The sequence below is a fragment of the Amblyomma americanum genome, chromosome 6 (assembly GCF_052857255.1).
Source record: "Amblyomma americanum isolate KBUSLIRL-KWMA chromosome 6, ASM5285725v1, whole genome shotgun sequence".
NCBI classification, from domain to species: Eukaryota; Metazoa; Arthropoda; class Arachnida; order Ixodida; family Ixodidae; genus Amblyomma; species Amblyomma americanum.
The window spans coordinates 186,958,382-186,982,891 of record NC_135502.1 but is presented as its reverse complement, the minus strand read 5'-3'; the positions used below and the strand labels follow the sequence as shown (position 1 = coordinate 186,982,891).

The 24,510-nt window shown below is 45.7% G+C and overlaps 1 protein-coding gene across 1 annotated transcript in view; it reads left to right on the top strand.

Moving 5' to 3' along the window:
* Window positions 1–24,220, top strand: part of LOC144095628 (uncharacterized) — a 216,689-nt gene extending 192,469 nt beyond the window's left edge. The window contains exon 5 of the mRNA XM_077629299.1: window positions 23,833–24,220. Coding sequence (XP_077485425.1) covers window positions 23,833–24,045 — 213 coding nt within the window. The 3' untranslated portion in view covers window positions 24,046–24,220. The remainder of the gene's footprint in view (window positions 1–23,832) is intronic.
* The last annotated feature ends 290 nt before the right edge of the window (window positions 24,221–24,510 follow it).

The window sequence follows — 24,510 nt, the reverse complement described above, 5'->3', positions numbered from 1 at the left end:
GAGGAGGATAAACCAGACAAAAACAAGATATATGTTGTCTGTAGATCTGACCTGCTTTACATTGATAATTTGGAACATGAATCTCTCGAGTGCGATGCAGGGTATGTTGCCGCGCAAATAAAAGAAATAAACAGTTGCCAAGCCTGTCTTGAAGCAGTCAACAGCTCAGCCGAGGGCATCAAGCTAACCATGCTGAAGTGCTACAACAAAGAGAAGCTGGCACTAACAGTCCTCATCAGCTGTTTTGCAGTTGATGGTGACTGCTGAAAGTTATGTACGCTTGAATGAGGATGGCTTAATAACAAACAGGCTGTCTACATTTAAGCTCTGAAGTAGCATTCAAGTTGCACTGCACTTAGGCAGTTGTTTCCCTTCATGTCACGGCATATCCGACGCACTGCTTGCAACATTTTAGAAAACCAGAATGTCAATCCTCATAAAAAAAGAAGCCTTATCCTCCTAGAAAAAATTCAATGCTCCCAGAAATGTGGCAGAAGAAGCATTAGAATACACGTTACTGCCAGTAGCATTAGGTAGTGCACTGCGATTCCTCACTGCTAATTTTGATTTGAAAGCACTACTAGTGTTATCTCTGTCTTGTGGTCACTGGCAACAACTTCAACTATGTCCTTTAGGGGGACAAAAAGGAGGAAGTTGAAGAAAGGAAAGATGAGCGTCTCTGTCATGGTGTTATAACCCCTTTAGGAGGTGGCCGCATGAATTGCACTGTATATTCATTAGAAAAAAAATAAATAAAAAGGAAGTTCAGAAAAGGAAAGGCGTGCTTTCGTATGCCCTACTATGTCCTCTGCCCTATGTTAAACCTCTACTACTTTTTGGGACTTATTCATGATAAGTCTGATGTATCAGAAATATGGCCATTCTTTTACTACAATAAGAGTTTGACAATTTTAATTGTTTGCTTTACAAGGACTTGTTTATTTCAGCAGAACTGTTTATTGTATGCAGAAATTTCTTCCCGCTTGGCAAGATATACTAACTGTATTTTGTGCACTGTTCATGTCAATAAAGTTATGAAGTACCTACATTACTCTGTTTAAAAAACAATTATTCAAACAAAAAGAAAACTGTAAAACCGCCGGTCACTTGGACGCATGGGCGCGCACAAACACACGAGCAAACAAAGAAAAAGGTCACGCTGACGAAGTTTCACTCAGTTGCTGAGCCGCGCGATTAGATCGCGTTAGCAGCAAGAATACTCCGTTGCACGGTCCATACGGCCGATGTAGAATGTCGCGATAGTTGCGCAGTTGAACACAGGGGCTGAAACACAGTCTAATGGACAGGCAACAACCGCAATACGCCACACAGTGAACGGCAAGAAGTACTGTTCACACTCATTTGCACACACACGCACTGGCGATGTTGTTTACTTTCAGCGAGGTTCCGGGAATTTATGCAGCAGGTTTTCCAGTGCAGGGGGCTATCAGCATTCTTTTTTACGTAAACTTTTCGTCCATAGTAACAGCAATGTGTATCTAGCACACGTATACGCAAAAAAGAAACCCACAGAGCAACTAAACCAAACGCACCTAACTGCCACGGCGGATAGCGTGAAACACAAAACAAACTCGTCCCGAGTCGTCTGCGGCTGCGACTGTGTTGCCCACCGTCATAGACTTCGACTCTTGTCTAAAATGCTACGAAATCAATATTCTTCGCTTTTTTAAAATTCTTTAGAGCTAATTTTATTCATAAAAGTGTAACTTATTTCGAAAAGCGCAAACAAAAAAGGACCGAAACTTCCGGAATGCTGTTTACGGAGCATTCATCCTCTGAAGTGTTTTTCTATTAGCGCGCGTTTGGAATTCAAGGACAGACAATTTCTTTCTACGTCGGTATCTTCTTTTTTTCGCTTTTCAATGTTCTAAGGTACCAGAACGTTTTGTTACCTCACTAGTGAAGATAGGTTCTCCGCTAATGGATACCGCGGGGCATGGTATAAATCCACGACGTTAGGCTGGAGGACCAGTCTTTCGGACACTCGGAGGACACTCGAAAAAGGCTGCTCCTCCAGCCGAAACGTCGTGAATTAAATCCTGCTATGTTTCTTCAATTTTTGGTGATTTTATATTAAATTGACCAAATCAGCTGCCAGAAATCACTTTTGGTATATATATATATATATATATATATATATATATATATATATATATATATATATATATATATATATATATATATATATATATATATATATATATATATATATATATATATATATATATATATATATAGCGTTTTCAACTTTGAATTTCTGCCTCTAGCGACCAAATACGTTTATCTTTCTATACTGCATATATATATATATATATATTTAGAAGCCAACAGTCACCGAAATCAAGGTGCATAGGAGAATGTTTTTTTTTAATATCTAGTGCCAATCAAATAGTTTTTTTAAAAGGAAATTACTTATAAAGCAGCAGAAAAAACAACCATGCCGCATGTGCGATCCGAACCCACGACCTCCGAATATCGCGTCCGGTGCTCTTACCAACTGAGCTACGGCGACGGCTGTCCAATCTGCTGCTTTCGTGGGTATTTACGTTTTGCGTGTAAGTGAACCTTGAGGGTGTTCACCAGCGCCACCCTCGTCCGTAGCGGTGGACGTAGCACGTCCTGTAATACCGCAAGTGTGACGTAGAACGTCATCTAACGGCGAGGGCGGAAACTGTGCGAGAGCCCTCTTATGCTACCTATGGCATCAAGACTGCCAGAACCGAGACCCCCGTTAAGCTTTAGCAGACAAGGCAAATGAAGTGAGGGGCTCGTTTGACAAACATATTTAAGAAGCCAACAGTCACCGAAATCAAGGTGCAGAGGAGAAGGTTTCTTTTTTTTATTATCTAGTGCCAATCAATTAGTTTTTTTAAAAGAAAATTACTTATAAAGCAGCAGAAAAAACAACCATGCCGCATGTGCGATCCGAACCCACGACCTCCGAATATCGCGTCCGGTGCTCTTACCAACTGAGCTACGGCGACGGCTGTCCAATCTGCTGCTTTCGTGGGTATTTACGTTTTGCGTGTAAGTGAACCTTGAGGGTGTTCACCAGCGCCACCCTCGTCCGTAGCGGTGGACGTAGCACGTCCTGTAATACCGCAAGTGTGACGTAGAACGTCATCTAACGGCGAGGGCGGAAACTGTGCGAGAGCCCTCTTATGCTACCTATGGCATCAAGACTGCCAGAACCGAGACCCCCGTTAAGCTATTAGCAGACAAGGCAAATGAAGTGAGGGGCTCGTTTGACAAACATATTTAGGAAGCCAACATTCACCGAAATCAAGGTGCATAGGAGGATGTTTCTTTTTTTTAATATCTAGTGCCAATCAATTAGTTTTTTACAGAAATTTACTTATAAAGCAGCAGAAAGAACAACCATGCCGCAAGTGGAATCCGAACCCACGACCTCCGAATATCGCGTCTGCTGCTCTTACCAACAGAGCTACGGCGACGGCTGTCCAATCTGCTGCTTTTGTGGGTATTTATGTTTTGCGTATAAGCGAACCTTGAGAGTGTTCACCAGTGCCACCCTGTCCATAGCGGTGGACGTAGCACGTCCTGTAATACCGCAAATGTGACGTAGATCGTCATCTAACGGCGAGGGCGGAAACTGTGCGAGAGCCCTCTTATGCTACCTATGGCATCAAGACTGCCAGAACCGAGACCCCCGTTTAGCTATTAGCAGACAAGGCAAATGAAGTGAGGGGCTCGTTTGATAAACACATTTAGGAAGCCAACAGTCACCGAAATCAAGGTGCATAGGGGAATGTTTCTGATTTTAAATATCTAGTGCCAATCAAATAGTTTTTTAAAAAAGAGAATTACTTATAAAGCACGTAGTGGCAGCGGCAGCAACGGCCTGTGACGGACTATACATAATCCTTTCAAACCGTGTTTTACAGCTGCTTGGCGGTGTGGCCCGACAACACTGCATGACCTGCATCTTTGCCTGCATCCCGATTGGCCCGTCCGGAGCAACGTCATCAGTGACAGCCCATGGACAACTATAAGAAGCGGTCGACGCACCAAGCTTCGGATCATTGCACGTAGTGGCAGCGGCAGCAACGGCCTGTGACGGACTATACATAATCCTTTCAAACCGTGTTTTACAGCTGCTTGGCGGTGTGGCCCGACAACACTGCATGACCTGCATCTTTGCCTGCATCCCGATTGGCCCGTCCGGAGCAACGTCATCAGTGACAGCCCATGGACAACTATAAGAAGCGGTCGACGCACCAAGCTTCGGATCATTGCACGTAGTGGCAGCGGCAGCAACGGCCTGTGACGGACTATACATAATCCTTTCAAACCGTGTTTTACAGGTTGGTGCTCTTTTTCTTTTTTTGCTCAGATAGAAATAAGCTCTAAACGACTAAGTAGTTGCGAAATTTTTTCTGCTGCCGCTGCTGCTGCTGCTGCTGTGTTTTCTGTTTGCTGTGTTGCGGTGTTTTCCTAGACGCTATGCCTTGTGACGTATGCCTGGCTTGCCAGCAGACTATTTCAAAGGAATCTACGGCTATAAAATGTTCTGAGTGTTCATTCTCTTATCATGCTGGCAACTGCTCAGGAGTGGGGGAAGCAGCAGTGAAATCCAAACCGGATATAGGAAAGTCATGGCTCTGCCCGACATGTAAAGCTTCTAAACTAAGGGGGGGCCCAAGCTCTGCAAAGGGTAAACCTGAACAAGATGCTGATATTGCGGCTAGGCTAATCGTGATGAATCGGAACGTCACCGCCCTACTCCCACTTCTTGAGAAAATTGATGATCTCATGTCAGTGAAAGAAACTGTCGAAAGCATTGAGACAAGCATCAGCTTTTTGTCTGATAAGTACGATAAGGTTATCGAAATGGTTGACTCACAAAAAAAAGGACATTGACGACCTCAAAGAGAGAGTGGAAAAAATCGAAACACAAACAGCGACTGAAGAAATCAAAGAACTTAAACAGCAACTAAACGACCTGGACCAATATAACCGCCGACAGAACCTTGAAATTCACGGCCTCAAGCAGACTGATGATGAAAATTTGTTGAGCAAGCTGAACGACATTGCACGAGAGTTGAACATTGAAGAAGTCACACACAGGGACATAGAAGCCGTACACAGGCTGCCGTCCAAACCCCCGAAGACACCCATTGTCCTTGTACGGTTTGCTTCGCGCGCCGTAAAAGAACAGTGGTCCGAACGAAAAGCACTTCTCCGAACGAAACTTCCCGAGCTTAGTTTTTTTGACAACATGACTTCACAAAACCGTAAACTGCTGTGGCTGGCTAAGATGAGGGCAAAAGAACGTTCGTACCAGTTTGCTTGGCAAAAAAACGGCAGGATCCTTGTCAGAAAAAAGCAAGGTGAAGCGGCCATCCACATAAAGTCAGAAGATGACATCATGGAAATCGCTTGATCGCTTGAACAAGTCACGTGTCTAGAGGAGCGCCTATCATCATGGCTGATCAGTCTTGTAACTGCTGTTATCATGACACAAACTCTTTCAACAAATTGATAAAAGAGCAACCACGGAGGAAATCTATATCTCTATTCCATCTTAACACCCGAAGTTTGCAAAATAAGCATATCGATGTTGGTACATATTTGGACGCACTGAATCACAATTTTTCCATACTAGCCTTCACGGAAACTTGGTTCGAAAACGCGCATGATGCTGTGCACTTCGACAATTATAACTGCGAAACACTGTGTCGTCAGCGGCAAAGGGGTGGCGGTGTGGCACTTTATATCAGCAGAGATATTATGTACACTGTTATTCCAGAATATACACTTATCACAGAAAACTACGAATGTCTAACAGTTGTAAGTCATGCTTTTGCAGTAGCCGTTATTTACCGTCCACCTTCAGGGTCTGTTTCCGCATTCTTTAGCTTCTTTGAAGAACTCGGCGAATACCTGCTCTCATTACATATTCCATTCGTCATGCCAGGCGATTTCAACATAAACATGCTTTCTTTCGACAATTCTTGCAATGCTTTCCTCGCGACGATGCATTCGATAGGACTTGTTAATGTGATTGGTATCCCAACACGCGTAACACCAGACAGCGAGACGTTAATTGATCTATGCCCTACAAACTGTTTAGAGGACACCGTGTGCTGTGGAGTGTTTTCAGTGAACATTAGTGACCACATGCCATTTTTTTGTTTTTTACCTATCATCCAAAGACATAGCGGACCCCAAACTGAAACATCGCGCAGATTTATCAGCGATAATGGCATTGCGCAATTCCGTAATCTTCTATCAGAAACAACATGGTATGACGTCTTGAGCACCGACGACCCGAACGATGCGTATAACTCTTTCATTCGTACAGTAAAAGAATTATATAATATTGCCTTCCCTCTCAAACAAATAAAAAGAAATAAGAAAGGAAGAAAACCATGGATAACAGATGAATACATCAATAGACTGAACTATAGAAATAATCTGTTCCACTCATTTATTGCGACTAAAGATAGCTCGAAATTCCTAGAATTCAAAAAGGTTAGGAATAAGTTAAACGCTGACTTAAAAAAAGCCCGTACATCGTACTACATGAGCCAGTTTACAGCAGCTTATACCTGTCCGAAAGAAACATGGGCACTTATGCGCTCTCTTGTCTGTAAAAATCAAGGTTCTGTCCCCCAGCAAATAATCATTGATGGCAAAACCTATTCAGGTCCTTCACAGGCAGATAAATTTAACGGTCATTTTCTAGCATCTGGTGCGTCACAGAGCACGCAGAGCAGTTCATCTAGGAGTACATAAATAAGATAGAAACTAGTTCCATATTCTTGTCTCCAACCACGCCAAGTGAAATCGAAACAGTCATCAAAAGCCTCAAAGATACTTGCGCATGTGGTCATGACGATATTGCAGTCCGTGCGGTGAAAGGATCATGCGACATTTTGAGCGTACCCCTTTGTCATATCTGCAACTGCATAATGCGTCATGCGTCATTCCCTGATGAAATGAAGATCGCCCGAGTGTGCGCAATACATAAGAGCGGGGCAAAGAACAATATTGGTAACTATCGCCCGATATCCGTGCTTCCAGTTTTCGCGAAGGTGGCGGAAAAAATAATCAACACTAGAATCAGCAGTTTTTTGTCCTCTAAGGGTATAATTTCAAACCAACAGTATGGTTTCCAAAAAGGGAAATCCGTTGAATCAGCACTACTGAATATTAAGGAAAAAATAATAACAAACATAGAGAGACAGCTATATACTCTTGGTATATTCCTAGATTTCAGGAGGAAGGTATTTGACTCCATTAAACACGATATATTGTTTAGTAAACTTTACGACTATGGAATCCGCGGCAAAGCTCTTGATTTGATAAAAAGTTATTTGTACAACCGCCTCCAATTCGTTAGTACTCATAACAGCAGATCAACAGCACAGGTAATTAAATATGGCGTACCCCAAGGTTCCATCTTAGGTCCTCTCCTATTTCTCTTATATATTAATGACATTGTATCAATACCCCAAACCCCCGAAATAGTGTTGTATGCTGATGATACTAATGTGTTTTTCCATGGCAATTGTCTAATCACCCTAATGGAGAATGCCAATACATGGCTCGAAGAATTATCGACGTGGTTGCAGCATAGCCAGTTACGACTCAATACAGACAAAACCAACTACATTATCTTTCGGGCTAAAAATAAGGCGATTGACACTAAACTTAAACTAGTCTTTGAGGGGCAAACATTAAACCGTGTTAGCGCTCAGAAATTTCTGGGTGTACATTTCCACGAAAACTTGAACTGGACACACCACATAAACTATTTGACTATGGACCTCGCGAAAACTATTGGAATGCTAAATAGATTTAAGTCTATGCTCCCAGCGTGGTTCAAACGCCAGCTTTATTATACCATGATTAATTCAAGACTGCAATACTGCATACTAGTTTGGGGCACCACTACCACTGGTAATTTGGAACGTCTTCATATTCTTCAAAAGAAATGCATCCGATTCATAGAAAATGCAGCGTTGCGAGAACACACAGCTCCACTGTTCGTAAAAAATGAAATACTTGCAATTACAAGTATATTTCGACAGCGCTTGGCACTGAACATATTCACTCACATAAAAAGTAACCTAAATTCATTTCTTGGGAAGTACCGACGTCAAGAATGCGGCTATAACTTTAGGGCAAATTCATTTGTTAAGAAAAAAGTCAGAACTTCCTATGGTACACAATCGTTAGACTACCAGATTCCTGTCCTTTTAAATTTGTTTCCAGAGCTTATTGACATCGCAGTGAATGTACAGTCACCGTATACTTATAAAGCACGGATAAAAAAAGTACTCCTGGTAGAAAAAAAATGACCTGTCTCCTTGTTATCTCATTTAGGTTTGTGTTTCGTTTGTATTGCTGTGTTCCTTGTTAGATTCTTGAAATATGTCGATACAAATGTTGCTTCTTCAGGCTTTTGACTCTGTAATAATTTTCTGGTTAGGAGCTAATCTTTTGTTGAGATAAATATTTATGCAACTGCGGTTCTTACCTTCTGACACAATAATAACTAACAGGTTGTGAAGAAAATTTCTCTTGTTTTCTGTAGTACTTACGGTTTTAATTTCATATAATGCTTGTTCACAATGCTTCTGTTTTCTACACGTAATAAATGGTACAATATATTTTTTACAACGGCTTTTGTAGCATAGAGAGTGCAATGTATCTCGCCAGGAGGCGAGGCCTTGTCAGGCGTAGATGAAACGCCTTTTGCCTCGTCTTCCTTGGTAGAATAATCCTCTTTTATACTCTCTTGCTCATGATGTATACTTGCTTTCTACCAGAAATAAAGTGAATTTGAATTTGAACCATGCCGCCGGTGGGATCCGAACCCACGACCTCCGAATATCGCGTCCGGTGCTCTTACCAACTGAGCAACGGCGGCGGCTGTCCAATCTGCTGCTTTCGTGGGTATTTATGTTTTGCGTGTAAGCGAACCTTGAGAGTGTTCAGCAGCGCCACCCTCGTCCATAGCGGTGGATGTAGCACGTCCTGTAATACCGCAAGTGTGACGTAGAACGTCATGTAACGGCGAGGGCGGAAACTGTGCGAGAGCCCTCTCATGCTAACTATGGCATCAAGAATGTCAGAACCGTGACCCCCGTTAAGCTATCAGCAGACAAGGCAAATGAAGTGAGGGACTCGTTTGACAAACATATTTAGGAAGCCAACAGTCACTGAAATCAAAGATGCATAGGGGAATGTTTCTTATTTTAAGTATCTAGTGCCAATCAATTAGTTTTTTAAAAAAGAGAATCGCTTATAAAGCAGCAGCAAAAACAACCATGCCGCCGGTGGGATCCGAACCAACGACATCCGAATATCGCGTCCGGTGCCCTTACCAACTGAGCTACGGTGACGGCTGTCCAATTTGCTGCTTTCGCGGGTATTTATGTTTTGCTTGTAAGCGAACCTTGAGAGTGTTCACCAGCGCCACCCTTGTCCATAGCGGTGGACGTAGCACGTCCTGTAATAACGCAAGTGTGACGTAGAACGTCATCTAACGGGGAGGGCGGAAACTGTGCGAGAGCCCCCTTATGCTACCTTTGGCATCAAGACTGCCAGAACCGAGACCGCCGTTAAGCTATTAGCAGAGAAGGCAAATGAAGTGAGGGGCTCGTTTGACAAACATATTTAGGAAGCCAACAGTCACCGAAATCAAGGTGCATAGAAGAATGTTTCTTTTTCTTTATATCTAGTGCCAATCAGTTTTTTAAAGAAAATTACTTGTAAAGCAGCAGAAAGAACTACCATGCCGCCAGTGGGATCCGAACCCACGACCTCCGAATATCGCGTCTGGTGCTATTGCCAACAGAGCTACGGCGACGGCTGTCCAATCTGCTGCTTTCGTCGGTATTTATGTTTTGCGTATAAGCGAACCTTGAGAGTGTTCACCAGCGCCATTCTTGTCCATAGCGGTGGACGTAGCACGTCCTGTAATACCGCAAGTGTGACGTAGAACTTCATCTAACGGCGAGGGCGGAAACTGCGAGAGCCCTCTTACGCTACCTATGGCATCAAGACTGCCAGAACCGAGACCCCCGTTAAGCTATTAGCAGACAAGGCAAATGAAGTGAGGGGCTCGTTTGATAAACATATTTAGGAAGCCAACAGTCACCGATATCAAGGTGCATAGGAGAATGTTTCTTTTTTAAATATCTAGTGCCAATTAACTAGTTTTTTTTAAGAAAATTTCTTATAAAGCAGCAGAAAAAAAACCATGCCGCCGATGTGATCCGAGCCCACAACATCCGAATATCACTACCGGTGCTCTTACCAACTGAGCTACGGCGACGGCTGTCCAATCTGCTGCTTTCGTGGGAATTTATGTTTTGCGTGTAAGCGAACCTTCAGGGTGTTCACCAGCTCCACCCTCGTCCATAGCGGTGGACGTAGCACGTCCTGTAATACCGCAAGTGTGACGTAGAACGTCATCTAACGGCGAGGGCGGATACTGTGCGAGAGCCCTGTTATGCCAACTATGGCATCAAGACTACCAGTACTGTGACCACCATTAAGCTATTAGCAGACAAGGCAAATGAAGTAAGGGGCTCGTTTGACAAACATATTTCGGAAGTCAACAGTTACCGAAATCAAGGTGCATAGGAGAATGTTTCTTTTTTTAATATCTAGTGCCAATCAATTAGCTATTTTTTAAAGAAAGTTACTTATAAAGCAGCTGAAAAAACAACCATGCCGCCAGTGGGATCCGAACCCACGACCTCCGAATATCGCGTCTGGTGATCTTACCAACAGAGCTACGGCGACGGCTGTCCAATCTGCTGCTTTCGTCGGTATTTATGTTTTGCGTATAAGCGAACGTTGAGAGTGTTCACCAGCGCCACCCTTGTCCATAGCGGTGGACGTAGCACGTCCTGTAATACCGCAAGTGTGACGTAGAACATCATCTAACGGCGAGGGCGGAAACTGTGCGAGCGCCCTTTCATGCTAGCTATGGCATCAAGAATGCCAGAACCGTGACCCCCGTGAAGCTATCAGCAGACAAGGCAAATGAAGTGAGGGACTCGTTTGACAAACATATTTAGGAAGCCAACAGTCACCGAAATCAAGGTGCATAGGAGAATGTTTTTTTTAATATGTAGTGCCAATCAATTAGTTTTTTAAAAAAAGAAAATTACTTATAAAGCAGCAGAAAAAACAACCATGCCGCCGGTGGGATCCGAATCCACGACCTGCGAATATCGCGTCCGGTGCTGTTACCAACTGAGCTACGGCGGCGGCTGTCCAGTCTGCTGCTTTCGTGGGTATTTATGTTTTGCGTGTAAGCGTACCTTGAGAGTGTTCACCAGCGCCACCCTCGTCCGTAGCGGTGGACGTAGCACGTCCTGTAATACCGCAAGTGTGACGTAGAACGTCATCTAACGGCGAGGGCGGAAACTGTGCGAGCGCCCTTTCATGCTAACTATGGCATCAAGAATGCGAGAACCGTGACCCCCGTGAAGCTATCAGCAGACAAGGCAAATGAAGTGAGGGACTCGTTTGACAAACATATTTAGGAAGCCAACAGTCACCGAAATCAAGGTGCATAGGAGAATGTTTTTTTTTAATAAGTAGTGCCAATCAATTAGTTTTTTAAAAAAAGAAATTTACTTATAAAGCAGCAGAAAAAACAACCATGCCGCCGGTGGGATCCGAATCCACGACCTCCGAATATAGCGTCCGGTGCTGTTACCAACTGAGCTACGGCGGCGGCTGTCCAGTCTGCTGCTTTCGTGGGTATTTATGTTTTGCGTGTAAGCGTACCGTGAGGGTGTTCACCAGCGCCACCCTCGTCCATAGCGGTGGACGTAGCACGTCCTGTAATACCGCAAGTGTGACGTAGAACATCATCTAACGGCGATGGCGGAAACTGTGCGAGAGCCCTCTTATGCTAACTATGGCATCAAGACTGCCAGAACCGAGACCACCGTTAAGCTATCAGCAGACAAGGCAAATGAAGTGAGGGGCTCGTTTGGCAAACATATTTAGGAAGCCAACAGTCACCGATATCAAGGTGCATAGGAGAACGTTTCTTTTTTTTAATATCTAGTGTCAATCAATTAGTTTTTTTTAAAGAAAATTACTTATAAGGCAGCAGAAAAAACAACCATGCCGCCGGTGGGATCCGAACCCACGACCTCCGAATATCGCGTCCGGTGCTCTTACCAACTGAGCAACGGCGACGGCTGTCCAATCTGCTGCTTTCGTGGGTATTTATGTTTTTCGTGCAAGCGAACCTTGAGAGTGTTCAGCAGCGCCGCCCTCGTCCATAGCGGTGGATGTAGCACGTCCTGTAATACGCAAGCGTGACGTAGAACGTCATCTAACGGCGAGGGCGGAAACTGTGCGTGAGCCCTCTCATGCTAACTATGCCATCAAGAATGTCAGAACCGTGACCCCCGTTAAGCTATCAGCAGACAAGGCAAATGAAGTGAGGGACTCGTTTGAAAAACATATTTAGGAAGCCAACAGTCACCGAAATCAAAGGTGCATAGGGGAATGTTTCTTATTTTAAATATCTAGTGCCAATCAATTAGTTTTTAAAAAAAGAGATTACTTATAAAGCAGCCGAAAGAACAACCATGCCGCCAGTGGGATCCGAAACCACGACCTCCGAATATCGCGTCTGGTGCTCTTGCCAACAGAGCTACGGCTACGGCTGTCCAATCTGCTGCTTTCGTCGGTATTTATGTTTTGCGTATAAGCGAACCTTGAGAGTGTTCACCAGCGCCACCCTTGTCCATAGCGGTGGACGTAGCACGTCCTGTAATACCGCAAGTGTGACGTAGAATGTCATCTAACGGCGAGCGCGGAAACTGTGCGAGAGCCCTGTTATGCTACCTATGGCATCTAAGACTGCCAGAACCGAGACCCCCGTTAAGCTATTAGCAGACAAGGCAAATGAAGTGAGGGGCTCGTTTGATAAACATATTTAGGAAGCCATCAGTCACCGAAATCAAGGTGCATAGGAGAATGTTTCTTATTTTAAATATCTAGTGCCAATCAATTAGTTTTTTAAAAAAGAGAATTACTTATAAAGCAGCACAAAAACAACCATGCCGCCGGTGGGATCTGAACCCACGACCTCCGAATATCGCGTCCGGTGCTCTTACCAACTGAGCAACGGCGACGGCTGTCCAATCTGCTGCTTTCGTGGGTATTTATGTTTTTCGTGCAAGCGAACCTTGAGAGTGTTCAGCAGCGCCGCCCTCGTCCATAGCGGTGGATGTAGCACGTCCTGTAATACGCAAGCGTGACGTAGAACGTCATCTAACGGCGAGGGCGGAAACTGTGCGTGAGCCCTCTCATGCTAACTATGCCATCAAGAATGTCAGAACCGTGACCCCCGTTAAGCTATCAGCAGACAAGGCAAATGAAGTGAGGGACTCGTTTGAAAAACATATTTAGGAAGCCAACAGTCACCGAAATCAAAGGTGCATAGGAGAATGTTTCTTTTTTTTTAAATATATAGTGCCAATCAATTAGTCTTTTTAAAAAAGAAAATTACTTATAAGGCAGCAGAAAAAACAACCATGCCGCCGGTGGGATCCGAACCCACGACCTCCGAATATCGCGTCCGGTGCTCTTGCCAACTGAGCAACGGCGACGGCTGTCCAATCTGCTGCTTTCGTGGGTATTTATGTTTTGCGTGTAAGCGAACCTTGAGAGTGTCCAGCAGCGCCACCCTCGTCCATAGCGGTGGATGTAGCACGTCCTGTAATACCGCAAGTGTGACGTAGATCGTCATCTAACGGCGAGGGCGGAAACTGTGCGAGAGCCCTCTTATGCTACCTATGGCATCAGGACTGCCAGAACCGAGACCCCAGTTAAGTTATTAGCAGACAAGGCAAATGAACTGAGGGGCTCGTTTGATACACATATTTAGGAAGCCAACAGTCACCGAAATCAAGGTGCATAGGAGAATGTTTCTTTTTTTTAAATATCTAGTGCTAATCAATTAATTTTTTAAAAAAAGAAAACTACTTATAAAGCAGCAGAAAAAACAACCATGCCGCCGATGGGATCCGAACCCACAACATCCGAGTATCGCGTCCAGTGCTCTTACCAACTCAGCTACGGCGTCGGCGGTCCAGTCTGCTGCTTTCGTGGGTATTTATGTTTTGCTTGTAAGCGAACCTTGAGAGTGTTCACCAGCGCCACCCTCGTCCATAGCGGTGGACGTAGCACGTCCTGTAATACCGCAAGTGTGACGTAGAACGTCATCTCACGGCGAGGGCAGAAACTGTGCGAGAGCCCTCTTATGCTACCTATGGCAACAAGACTGCCAGAACCGAGACCCCCGTTAAGCTATTAGCAGACATGGCAAATGAAGTGAGGGGCTCGTTTGACAAACATATTTAGGAAGCAAACAGTCACCGAAATCAAGGTGAATAGGAGAATGTTTCTTTTTTTTAAGTATCTAGTGCCAATCAATTAGTTTTTTTAGAGAGAATTACTTATAAAGCAGCAGAAAAACAACCATGCCGCCGGTGGGATCCGAACCCACGACCTTCGAATATCGCGTCCGGTGCTATTACCAACTGAGCTACGGCGACGGCTGTCCAATCTGCTTCTTTCGTGGGTATTTGTTTTGCGTGTAAGCGAACCTTGAGAGTGTTCACCAGCGCCACCCTCGTCCATAGCGGTGGTTGTAGCACGTCCTGTAGTACCACAAGTGTGACGTAGAACGTCATCTAACGGCGAGGGTGGAAACTGTGCGAGAGCCCTCTCATGCTAACTATGGCATCAAGAATGCCAGAACCGTGACCCCCGTTAAAAGCTATCAGCAGACATGGCAAATGAAGTGAGGGACTCGTTTGACAAACATATTTAGGGAGCCAACAGTCACCGAAATCAAGGTGCATAGGGGAATGTTTCTTTTTTTAAATATCTAGTGCCAATCAATTAGTTTTTTTAAAGAAATTTACTTATAAAGCAGCTGAAAAAACAACCATGCCGCCAGTGGGATCCGAACCCACGACCTCCGAATATCGCGTCTGGTGCTCTTACCAACAGAGCTACGGCGACGGCTGTCCAATCTGCTGCTTTCGTCGTTATTTATGTTTTGCGTATAAGCGAACCTTGAGAGTGTTCACCAGCGCCACCCTTGTCCAAAGCGGTGGACGTAGCACGTCCTGTAATACCGCAAGTGTGACGTAGAACGTCATCTAACGGCGAGGGCGGAAACTGTGCGAGAGCCCTCTTATGCTACCTTTGGCATCAAGACTGCCAGAACCGAGACCCCCGTTAAGCTATTAGCTGACAAGGCAAATGAAGTGAGGGGCTCGTTTGATAAACATATTTAGGACGCTAACAGTCACCGAAATCAAGGTGCATAGGAGAATGTTTCTTTTTTTAAATATTTAGTGCCAATCAATTAGTTTTTTAAAAAAGAAAAGTACTTATAAAGCAGCACAAAAAACAACCATGCCGCCGGTGGGATCCGAACCCACAACCTCCGAATATAGCATCCGGTGCTCTTACCAACTGAGCAACGGCGACGGCTGTCCAATCTGCTGCTTTCGTGGGTATTTATGTTTTGCGTGTAAGCGAACCTTGAGAGTGTTCAGCAGCGCCACCCTCGTCCATAGCGGTGGATGTCCCACGTCCTGTAATACCGCAAGTGTGACGTAGAACGTCGTCTAACGGCGAGGGCGGAAACTGTGCGAGCGACATTTCATTCTAACTATGGCATCAAGAATGCCAGAACCGTGACCCCCGTTAAGCCATCAGCAGACAAGGCAAATGAAGTGAGGGACTCGTTTGACAAACATATTTAGGAAGCCAACAGTCACCGAAATCAAGGTGCATAGGGGAATGTTTCTTTTATTAAATATCTAGTGCCAATCAATTAGTTTTTTAAAGAAAGTTACTTATAAAGCAGCTGAAAAACAACCATGCCGCCGGTGGGATCCGAACCAACGACATCCGAATATCGCGTCCGGTGCCCTTACCAACTGAGCTACGGTGACGGCTGTCCAATCTGCTGCTTTCGCGGGTGTTTATGTTTTGCGTGTAAGCGAACCTTGAGAGTTCTCACCAGCGCCACCCTTGTCAATAGCGGTGGTCGTAGCACGTCCTGTAATACTGCAAGTGTGACGTAGAACGTCATCTAACGGGGAGGGCGGAAACTGTGCGAGAGCCCCCTTTTGCTACCTATGGCATCAAGACTGCCAGAACCGAGACCGCCGTTAAGCTATTAGCAGACAAGGCAAATGAAGTGAGGGGCTCGTTTGACAAACATATTTAGGAAGCCAACAGTCACCGAAATCAAGGTGCATAGGAGAATGTTTCTTTTTCTTTATATCTAGTGCCAATCAGTTTTTTTAAAGAAAATTACTTATAAAGCTGCAGAAGGAACAACCATGCCGCCAGTGGGATCCGAACCCACGACCTCCGAATATCGCGTCCGGTGCTCTTACCAACTGAGCAACGGCGACGGCTGTCCAATCTGCTGCTTTCGTGGGTATTTATGTTTTGTGTATAAGCGAACCTTGAGAGTGTTCACCAGCGCCACCCTTGTCCATAGCGGTGGAGGTAGCACGCCCTGTAATACCGCAAGTGTGACGTAGAACGTCATCTAACGGCGAGGGCGGAAACTGTGCGAGAGCCCTCTTATGCTAACTATGGCATCAAGACTGCCAGAACCGAGACCCCCGTTAAGCTATCAGCAGACAAGGCAAATGAAGTGAGGGGCTCGTTTGACAAACATATTTAGGAAGCCAACAGTCACCGATATCAAGGTGCTTAGGAGAACGTTTCTTTTTTTAAATATCTAGTGCCAATCAATTAGTTTTTTTTAAAGAAAATTTCTTATAAAGCAGCAGAAAAAACAACCATGCCGCCGATGGGATCCGAACCCACGACATCTCAATATCGCGTCCATTCTCTTACCAACTCAGCTACGGCGACGGCGGTCCAATCTGCTGCTTTCGTGGGTATTTATATTTTGCTTGTAAGCGAACCTTGAGAGTGTTCACCAGCGCCACCTCGTCCATAAAAAACCTTATTGATTGGCACTAGATATTAAAAAAAGAAACATTCTCCTATGCACCTTGATTTCGGTGACTGTTGGCTTCCTAAATATGTTTGTCAAGCGAGGCCCTCAGTTCAGTTCATTTGCCTCACCAGCGGCATGGTTGTGTTTTCTGCTGCTTTATAAGCAATTTCGTTTAAGCGACAGATAAATCGAAGTATTATTCTCTCCTTGATCGGCACTACAAAAAAAAAATTCCCCTATGTGTGCCTTGGTGTCTGTGGCTGTTGCCTTCCTTCGTGTGTGTGTGTGTGTGTGTGTATATAAGCGATCTCAGCACCTCATTTACAGCCTAATCGAAAATTAAACCACGGCGTTCTTTTTAGGCTAGATTGTAAGTCGATGCTGAGTTCGCTTATATATACGCATTGTATTCCTTCACGTAGTGTATTTGTCAGTCTGCTTTTGTGTGCGTCTTTGTCTCTTGGCCGTCCGCGTCTCGTTCGTGCAGTTCTTTCCCCGCATCTGCTCTAGCATGTGGCGTTTTATTTGCAACTTGGCGACGGCGTTCATAAAAAAAAACGAAATAAGACAATAACGTGCTAAAAAAGGGCTTGAGTCCGTGTCCGGGATCGACGAACACGTGCGTATTTCACAGACATTTCGTCGCTGCGTTCAGTGATCACGGCGCTCTTCGAAATGGCGGTCGACGCTCGCGCGTTGATGCTAAAGATCTGGAAGACTGTAAATAATATAATATAGAAAATTAGCGCTCGAAATGCGACCTCTACAGGAGTTTGTGCTGTTAAGGTGCGTAATTTTGCGCTGTTGATAGCGTGCTTGTTTTTTCATGTTACCTCTGGCTCGTACCGGCCTGAGCACCGCAGCGTGCAGCAGTTATCGGCATGCGATAACGGCAGATTCGGAGCGCGTCTTTTCACGGGGCTTATCAGAACCAACCTGTGCACACTGTTTCTCTTGCATCGCAATGGGCCACTCAAGATGGTCGCTACCTGTGCACTGGCCTGCATAAGAAATTTCTTCCAGCCGAAGACCACAGATGTCGTTGCGAAGCGGCAGTTGTGATGTAGGATCCACGTATGTGGATCGAGTTGAAAAGTTTTATATCATCGTACAGTCGCAAGCAAAAAATATTAGCACAGATCACTTGCGATCAGAATTGTGGAATCTCACCACGCGGCGCTGCGGTTCGCGGACCTGCAAGGTTTGGAGGCCAAGCTAGAGGGGAGCGGACTAGGTTTCAACCTATCTTTTTTCAAGCAAGGGGAATTGATTAAACAGACATTACCGGGACTAATATATGCGGACGATATAGTGATAATGGCTGACAACAAGGAAGACCTGCAAAAGTTGTTAGACATATGCAGTACAGAGGGAGATAGATTAGGCTTCAAGTATAGTAAGGAAAAATCTGCAGTCATGACATTTAATGAAGAGGGCGGCGAGCATAGAATACAGGAGTTCGTGCTAAAAGTAGTGAATGAGTACAAGTATCTTGGGGTGTGGATAAATAACAGTGTTGAGTATCTGACAGAGCATGCAAAATATGTAATGAATAAAGCTAGTAGGAATGCAGCTGTCATGAAAAATAGGGCACTGTGGAATTACAATAGGTATGAGGTGGTAAGAGGGATCTGGAAAGGGGTGATGTCCCTAGCCTGACCTTCGGGAATGCGGTCCTGTGTATGAGGCCAGATGTTCAAGCAAGGCTGGAAATTAGGCAACGGGGAGTAGGGAGGTTAGCTTTGGGAGCACATGGCAATACACCAAATCAGGGGGTACAGGGTGATATGGGATGGGCGTCTTTCGAGAGCAGAGAAGCTAGCAGTAAGATAGCATTTGAGGAACGATTGAGAAGGATGGAGGAAAAGCGGTGGGCTAGGAAAGTTTTCAGATACCTGTATATAAAGAATGTTGACACGAAATGGAGAAAGCGAACTAGAAAATTGACAAGCAAATATCTGGACAGCAGTAAGGGGGCAAATCAGCAATTATCGGTTAAGAAAAAGGTTAAAGAAACAGAGAGAGCTTTGTGGAAAACAGGGATGCTGACGAAATCGGCACTAGAAACATACCGGACCTTTAAACAGGAAATTGTCAAAGAAAATATCTATGATAATTGTAGGGGAAGTTTTTTGTTGTTTGAGGCCAGGACTGGAGTTTTGCGGACTAAGACGTATAGAGTCAGGTACCAGGAGATAGACACTTTGTGCATTGCGTGCGGAGAGGAGGAGGAAACGGCTGAACACTTGATACTTTTCTGTAAAGGGCTTCACCCTACAGTGGAAGGCAGCGGGGCTGACTTACCCAATGCATTGGGGTTTAGGGATAGTGAAGGGAAAGTGGATTTTAAGAGGTTAGAAGTAACCAAGCGAAGGTTATCTGATTGGTGGCTAAAAGCAAGACAGGAGTAAAATTTCACAAGACATGGCTAGGTGGCTTGAGCCACCGCCCGATGTAAAGGGTTCAGCCGTATCCATCCATCCATCCATCCTGCCTATCGGGCCGTTTCCATTCTTGTAGCACAGGGGAGGGGGGGGGGGGAGGGCGGTAGGAAGTAAGCTTTATCAAGCCTGCTGTCGCCTTAGTGCCGAAGTGCCTACCCTACGTGACTCTGAAGGCAGCATTTATTTTGGCTGGGTTATCATCAGCAAAGATGTATTCTTTTCTATTACTGTCTTTTTTATGTCCGTGGTGGTTTGTCAAAAGAAACTCGGGGGGGGGGGGGGGAAAGATGACAGCGCTGCTTTTAGCCAGTATTACTAAAGCTCGACAAACAGGTAACTTTATTTTTTTTTCAATCCAACTAATCCACATAATAGTGACAGGAGCACTATCCCATCAGTTCAAGAAAAGAAGTAAGGAGGATAGCCAGCTGGCTGTCGGTATGCGAAAGCAAACACGTCATTGCACTAGTGGCGTGCATAGGCCCCACCCATCCTCACAACGCTTTCAAGGCGCTCAGGCAAGTATTTAAACAGGCTCCTTGCAAGGCCAGGAAGAGCCTGGAGCCTGCTCCATTCCTCTTGAACCGCCGCCCAAAGAATATCTGGCGATGACTCGTGCAGCTGCCTTTTCTCTAGTCGCTTTTTCATTAGCCCCCATATATTTAAAATATTAAAATCTGCTCCCTTGGGAGGCCATGGTAGCTCCTGGATGCAGAGCTCTTCAAGCAGTTGCCGCACCCGCCTGAGAAAAAAAAGAAAACAATTACACGCTGCAAGCAAACATTCGTTTCGTGTTTGCATGAAAGTAAGAACAGTAAAATACGCTAGGGAACATTGAATAAAGCAAGCGGAACGATTTTGTCCGTTTTGTATCGCTTTTAGTGTAGTATGACATCACATGGAAACAATTGTTCCTTGCGAAAACGTGACTTTGTTTTCTTTATAGTGCATTGCCAAAACAGGGGGAAGAGGTGCTTATAGGGACACGAAACGTTTATTATTTCAGTGAAATCGAAATGAAGGCTCTTATGCTGGCGGTATCTTCACCTTTGCTCCTCGTCTTCTCCATGTCGTGTCTGCCTTGCTATATGCGCGTTGCTGCCAGATATGACCTGCTTATCAGCGTAGCTTTGTTTCGCTCTTCACTCTACTCAGCTCTAGTTCACACTTGTGATGGAAATGCAATTCGTTTTGCAGACACTATCTCGGCGTGACATAACCAGAGATAAAACGTTGTCCTACCTGCATGTGTGGATAGGAATTCTGTCGTGCTGAAAGTGGAAGCACCCACCAGGGAACGGGCCGTCCAAATCAAAAGGGAGAAGGTCATTTTGAATAATAGCTTCGTAGGAAGCAGCAGTCTGCGTTCCCTCGGCCCTGATCAGTGGCCCGAGCCCTTGGTGCGTAATGCAACCCCACACGTTAATGGAGCGACGTCCGCTGGATGCGACGGCCTGCGCCAACTGTGGTTCATACCTGCAAAAAATAAATACTTTATGCAATTTGTCTGAGAAAAGCTGAGCACCTATTGGCCAAAACTTCTCATTAGTATGGAGTAAAAGATTGAAATTTCTAATAACTTAAGCATAGTCATTCATGACTCTTTAGTGTTAAAGAATAGAATGCTACACCTTAAGTGCACCAAGATGAACTTTTAGCGATAAAACCGTATAAAAATAACAGCAGCATACAATGCATTTCAATTGAGAAGGAGCACTAACCGTAGTTACTGGCGAGATCAATGTCTCGCCGTCGAGTAAGTAATAGATAAAAAAGGATTGTTGTGCACCTACCGCGCGCCAACCGGCCTCCAGACGCGCCGCTGCTGGTCCCACTTCGTGGAGAAAGTCGATTCATCTGAGAATATGACTAGCCCCCAATCTTCTGCAGTCCAAGTGAGGTGGCTTGTGGCAAAGTCAAGACGGAGTCGTTGGTGATGTGCAGTGAGAAGTGGCCTCCGACAAGCGACTCAACTATAAATTTCGGCTGACCGAAGGCGTCTCCTAATCGTCCACAAAGACTCCCTGGAGGCCAACTTCCTGCTGTATCTCGGCAGCGGTAATATGAGGGCTGCGGAAGGCGGCCTCAATGATTAGCCGATCTTGCTCCTCAGTTAGGGCTCTCGGACGTCCGCTACGCTCAGCGTCGCCAGTCCTCTCTTCTAGGAAGGCACGCACAATGCGGGTCACAGTCCCTACTGCGCACCCTACTTCGGCAGCAATGCTTCTCCGGGACCTGCCTTCCTGAACTAATGTCAGGATTTCCGCTCTTGTAGCGAGGTTGACGCGCGGCATGTCTTTTTCCTTCTGGCGAGATTCTTAGGGCCTGGGTCTAATTTATAACACCTGTGTTATCGCCCATCGCGAACAGGCTGAGCGATATCGCCGTTTTTTTTCGCTTGGCCTATCGCTTAGGCAACATCCAATAAACCATCCTATTTCAGACAATTGTTTCCTCTTCTTTCATAGTCATCCTTCCGCAGCGCGGCTGAGGCTGCTCGCAAAAATAACTGCCAAACGAGCAAAAAAACAAACAACTATCCTATTCTTCACCATTCGCCTGCGGGAGCAAGGCTGTATCAAAAAAATGGCCAGGCTTAGCTTGGTTAAGCCAAGAATGCGTTGCATATCTCGATGGAGTTCCGTGCTGCTCCGTTGACTCGATAGGCTATTGACTCGATCGCCATTGAAACTGCCCGTGTAGCAGCGCTCGATCGCCTTTGAGTCTATAGACTATCGGTTCGAGGGCCCTCGAAATGCCCGTGTGACAGGGGCATAAGAGTGTCCCGGCGAAGGAGCGCAGCTCTCTTATACATATGCCGTGACGTCAATCATAGCGCAGCGCCCCTAGCGGGAGGAGCGGGAGTCAGATGGTGGCTGCGGCCGCGCGCGACCGCGCCAGTTGGGGCCCAGCTTTTCCTCCGTGACGTCACGCGCCGGCGCAGCGCCCCTAGCGGGAGGACCGGGAGTCAGGTGGTGGTTGCGGCCGCGATGGGGCCCAGCTTTTCCTCCGTGACGTCACGCGCCGGCGCAGCGCCCCTAGCGGGAGGAGCGGGAGTCAGGTGGTGGCTGCGGCCGCGCGCGACCGCGCGAGTTGGGGTCCAGCTTTTCCTCCGGCTGTCGTGACGTCACGTCACGTGGTTTGGTGGCTGCCCGGCCGCGCCCAAGGGCTGAACTGAGTGATTGCAATATGCAACGCATAAAAAAAAAGAGGGCGTTGCAGAAAAATATATCTTGCTCGGCTGTCACACTTCGCTGAACCCCCCTAATACTGTAGAATGGGAACGGCCCAGCACTCTAGTTATCAGACTCTTCGTACCCGCAGCGCCACGCGTTGTCATTCCGGCTCTCCGTTGTTCCGTCCTGTGTGCTAATCTTTTTTACCCGCGACTGTACACAAAGCACAACGACCACAAACGTAAGAGAAACAAATGTGCCCAGATATGAGTAATAATCTCTACAAACGCCTCACGTGAGGTATGCAAAATTAACGGAGAAAGCCATTTTTAAAATGAATTGTTCTGTGCTCTACAGGGTAGCTATTGTGCGGCTCCAGGAAGTGTGCTTGCGTTCAGCACACATGAACGCTTTACAGAGACTGATCTATGCTACTTTGTTCACATAATGACTTATTTCACTGTAATGAATCATAAGTGTAATTGAGACCTTGAAAACAGTGTTGAGGCATAATGTGAATATTTTAGGACTTTAGAGAAATGTCATAATGAGTCGCCGTGGAATATGTGAATATTATCTGTGCAAACATGTCATGGCAAGTTAAAAAAGGAAGATTTGCAAAAGCTACCATGATCGCTAATTATTAGCGCCTGAAAATGGCATTCTGGACGCCAGTGGCCTGGTGCTGTTGTCTAGCTCTGTAGTTTTTCTGCTGTGAGCTGCGCACACATAACGTACGAACATAGAAAAGACAATGTACAGAAAGAGCGCAAACTATCAATTGCTTTTATTCTTTTCAATATTGCTTATATAGGCTATCTACACACGTGCCTAAAATAAGGGGGCAGAGGGCAAAAAAAGCCTGCGCGCAAATAACGAGAATCCGCGGGGGGAAGTTTTTTTTTCGTATTGTGCAGGGCGACTAAAGTCATTATTGCAGTAATCGCCCTTTACTTACATATTGTAGGGTTCTAAAACCCTACTTGTCTTTGGTCCTGCCTAGAATCTTATTTCTCTTTAGCCGGGGCGCCAATAAAACCAGTTCATTGCGCACTTTCCGCCTTCATCGTTTTCCCGTGTTCGTATTTTATGTGCGCGCCACTCGTTCTAAACAATACCAATGCACCAACACGTCCAACAAGAAGTGTAACAGTTTTCGTCCTGCTTATCTCCCAAGGTCCGCGAGCGCGAGTTGAAGATCCGCCGGGAGGAAGTTCAGCTGGAGAAGGCTCGGCTGCGGCTGCAAGAGGAGAAGCTGACGCTTGAGAAAGCTCGTTTCGAGATCGAACGCCAAGAGCGTGAGCTGAGGCTCCGTTCCGAGCTGCAGGAGCGCACAGTTTTCATGGAGGTGCTCAAAAGAGTCTTCAGCAACGGCCTGAATGGTGTTTGACGCTGCCTCCCTTCGAAGGTGCCCGTTACGCGGCCTGGCGCCTTAAGAGAGCCGCGGAAGAGAAGCGCTGTGACACCACTGCCTTCAGCGCGAGCACTCGGTGCATCTCCAGAGGGCGCGAAGGGTTCACCAGTGTTTGCCACATCTCGAGTGCTGTTTCTTTTTTTCTTTTTGAGGAACGTATATCTGAAATATACCTTCCAAACATTTTCCGTCCCGTCGTTTGCCATTTTTTTCCTCTATGCGACATGTACTTGCCACGAGTGAGAGCAAGCAGGCTCAGGTTTGAGAAAATCAATGAGCAGAGCTTAGAGAGAGAATTGTTCTCTGAATGGCATGTCACAGAAGATAAATCGCTTATACTGGTTCTAAGTTGCTTCTCGGCTAAGAAACCTTTCCACACGAGCAGGGCGCTTCTGCAATTGCATATTTGCACTGGCATATGGCTTGGCGAAACATGCAGCG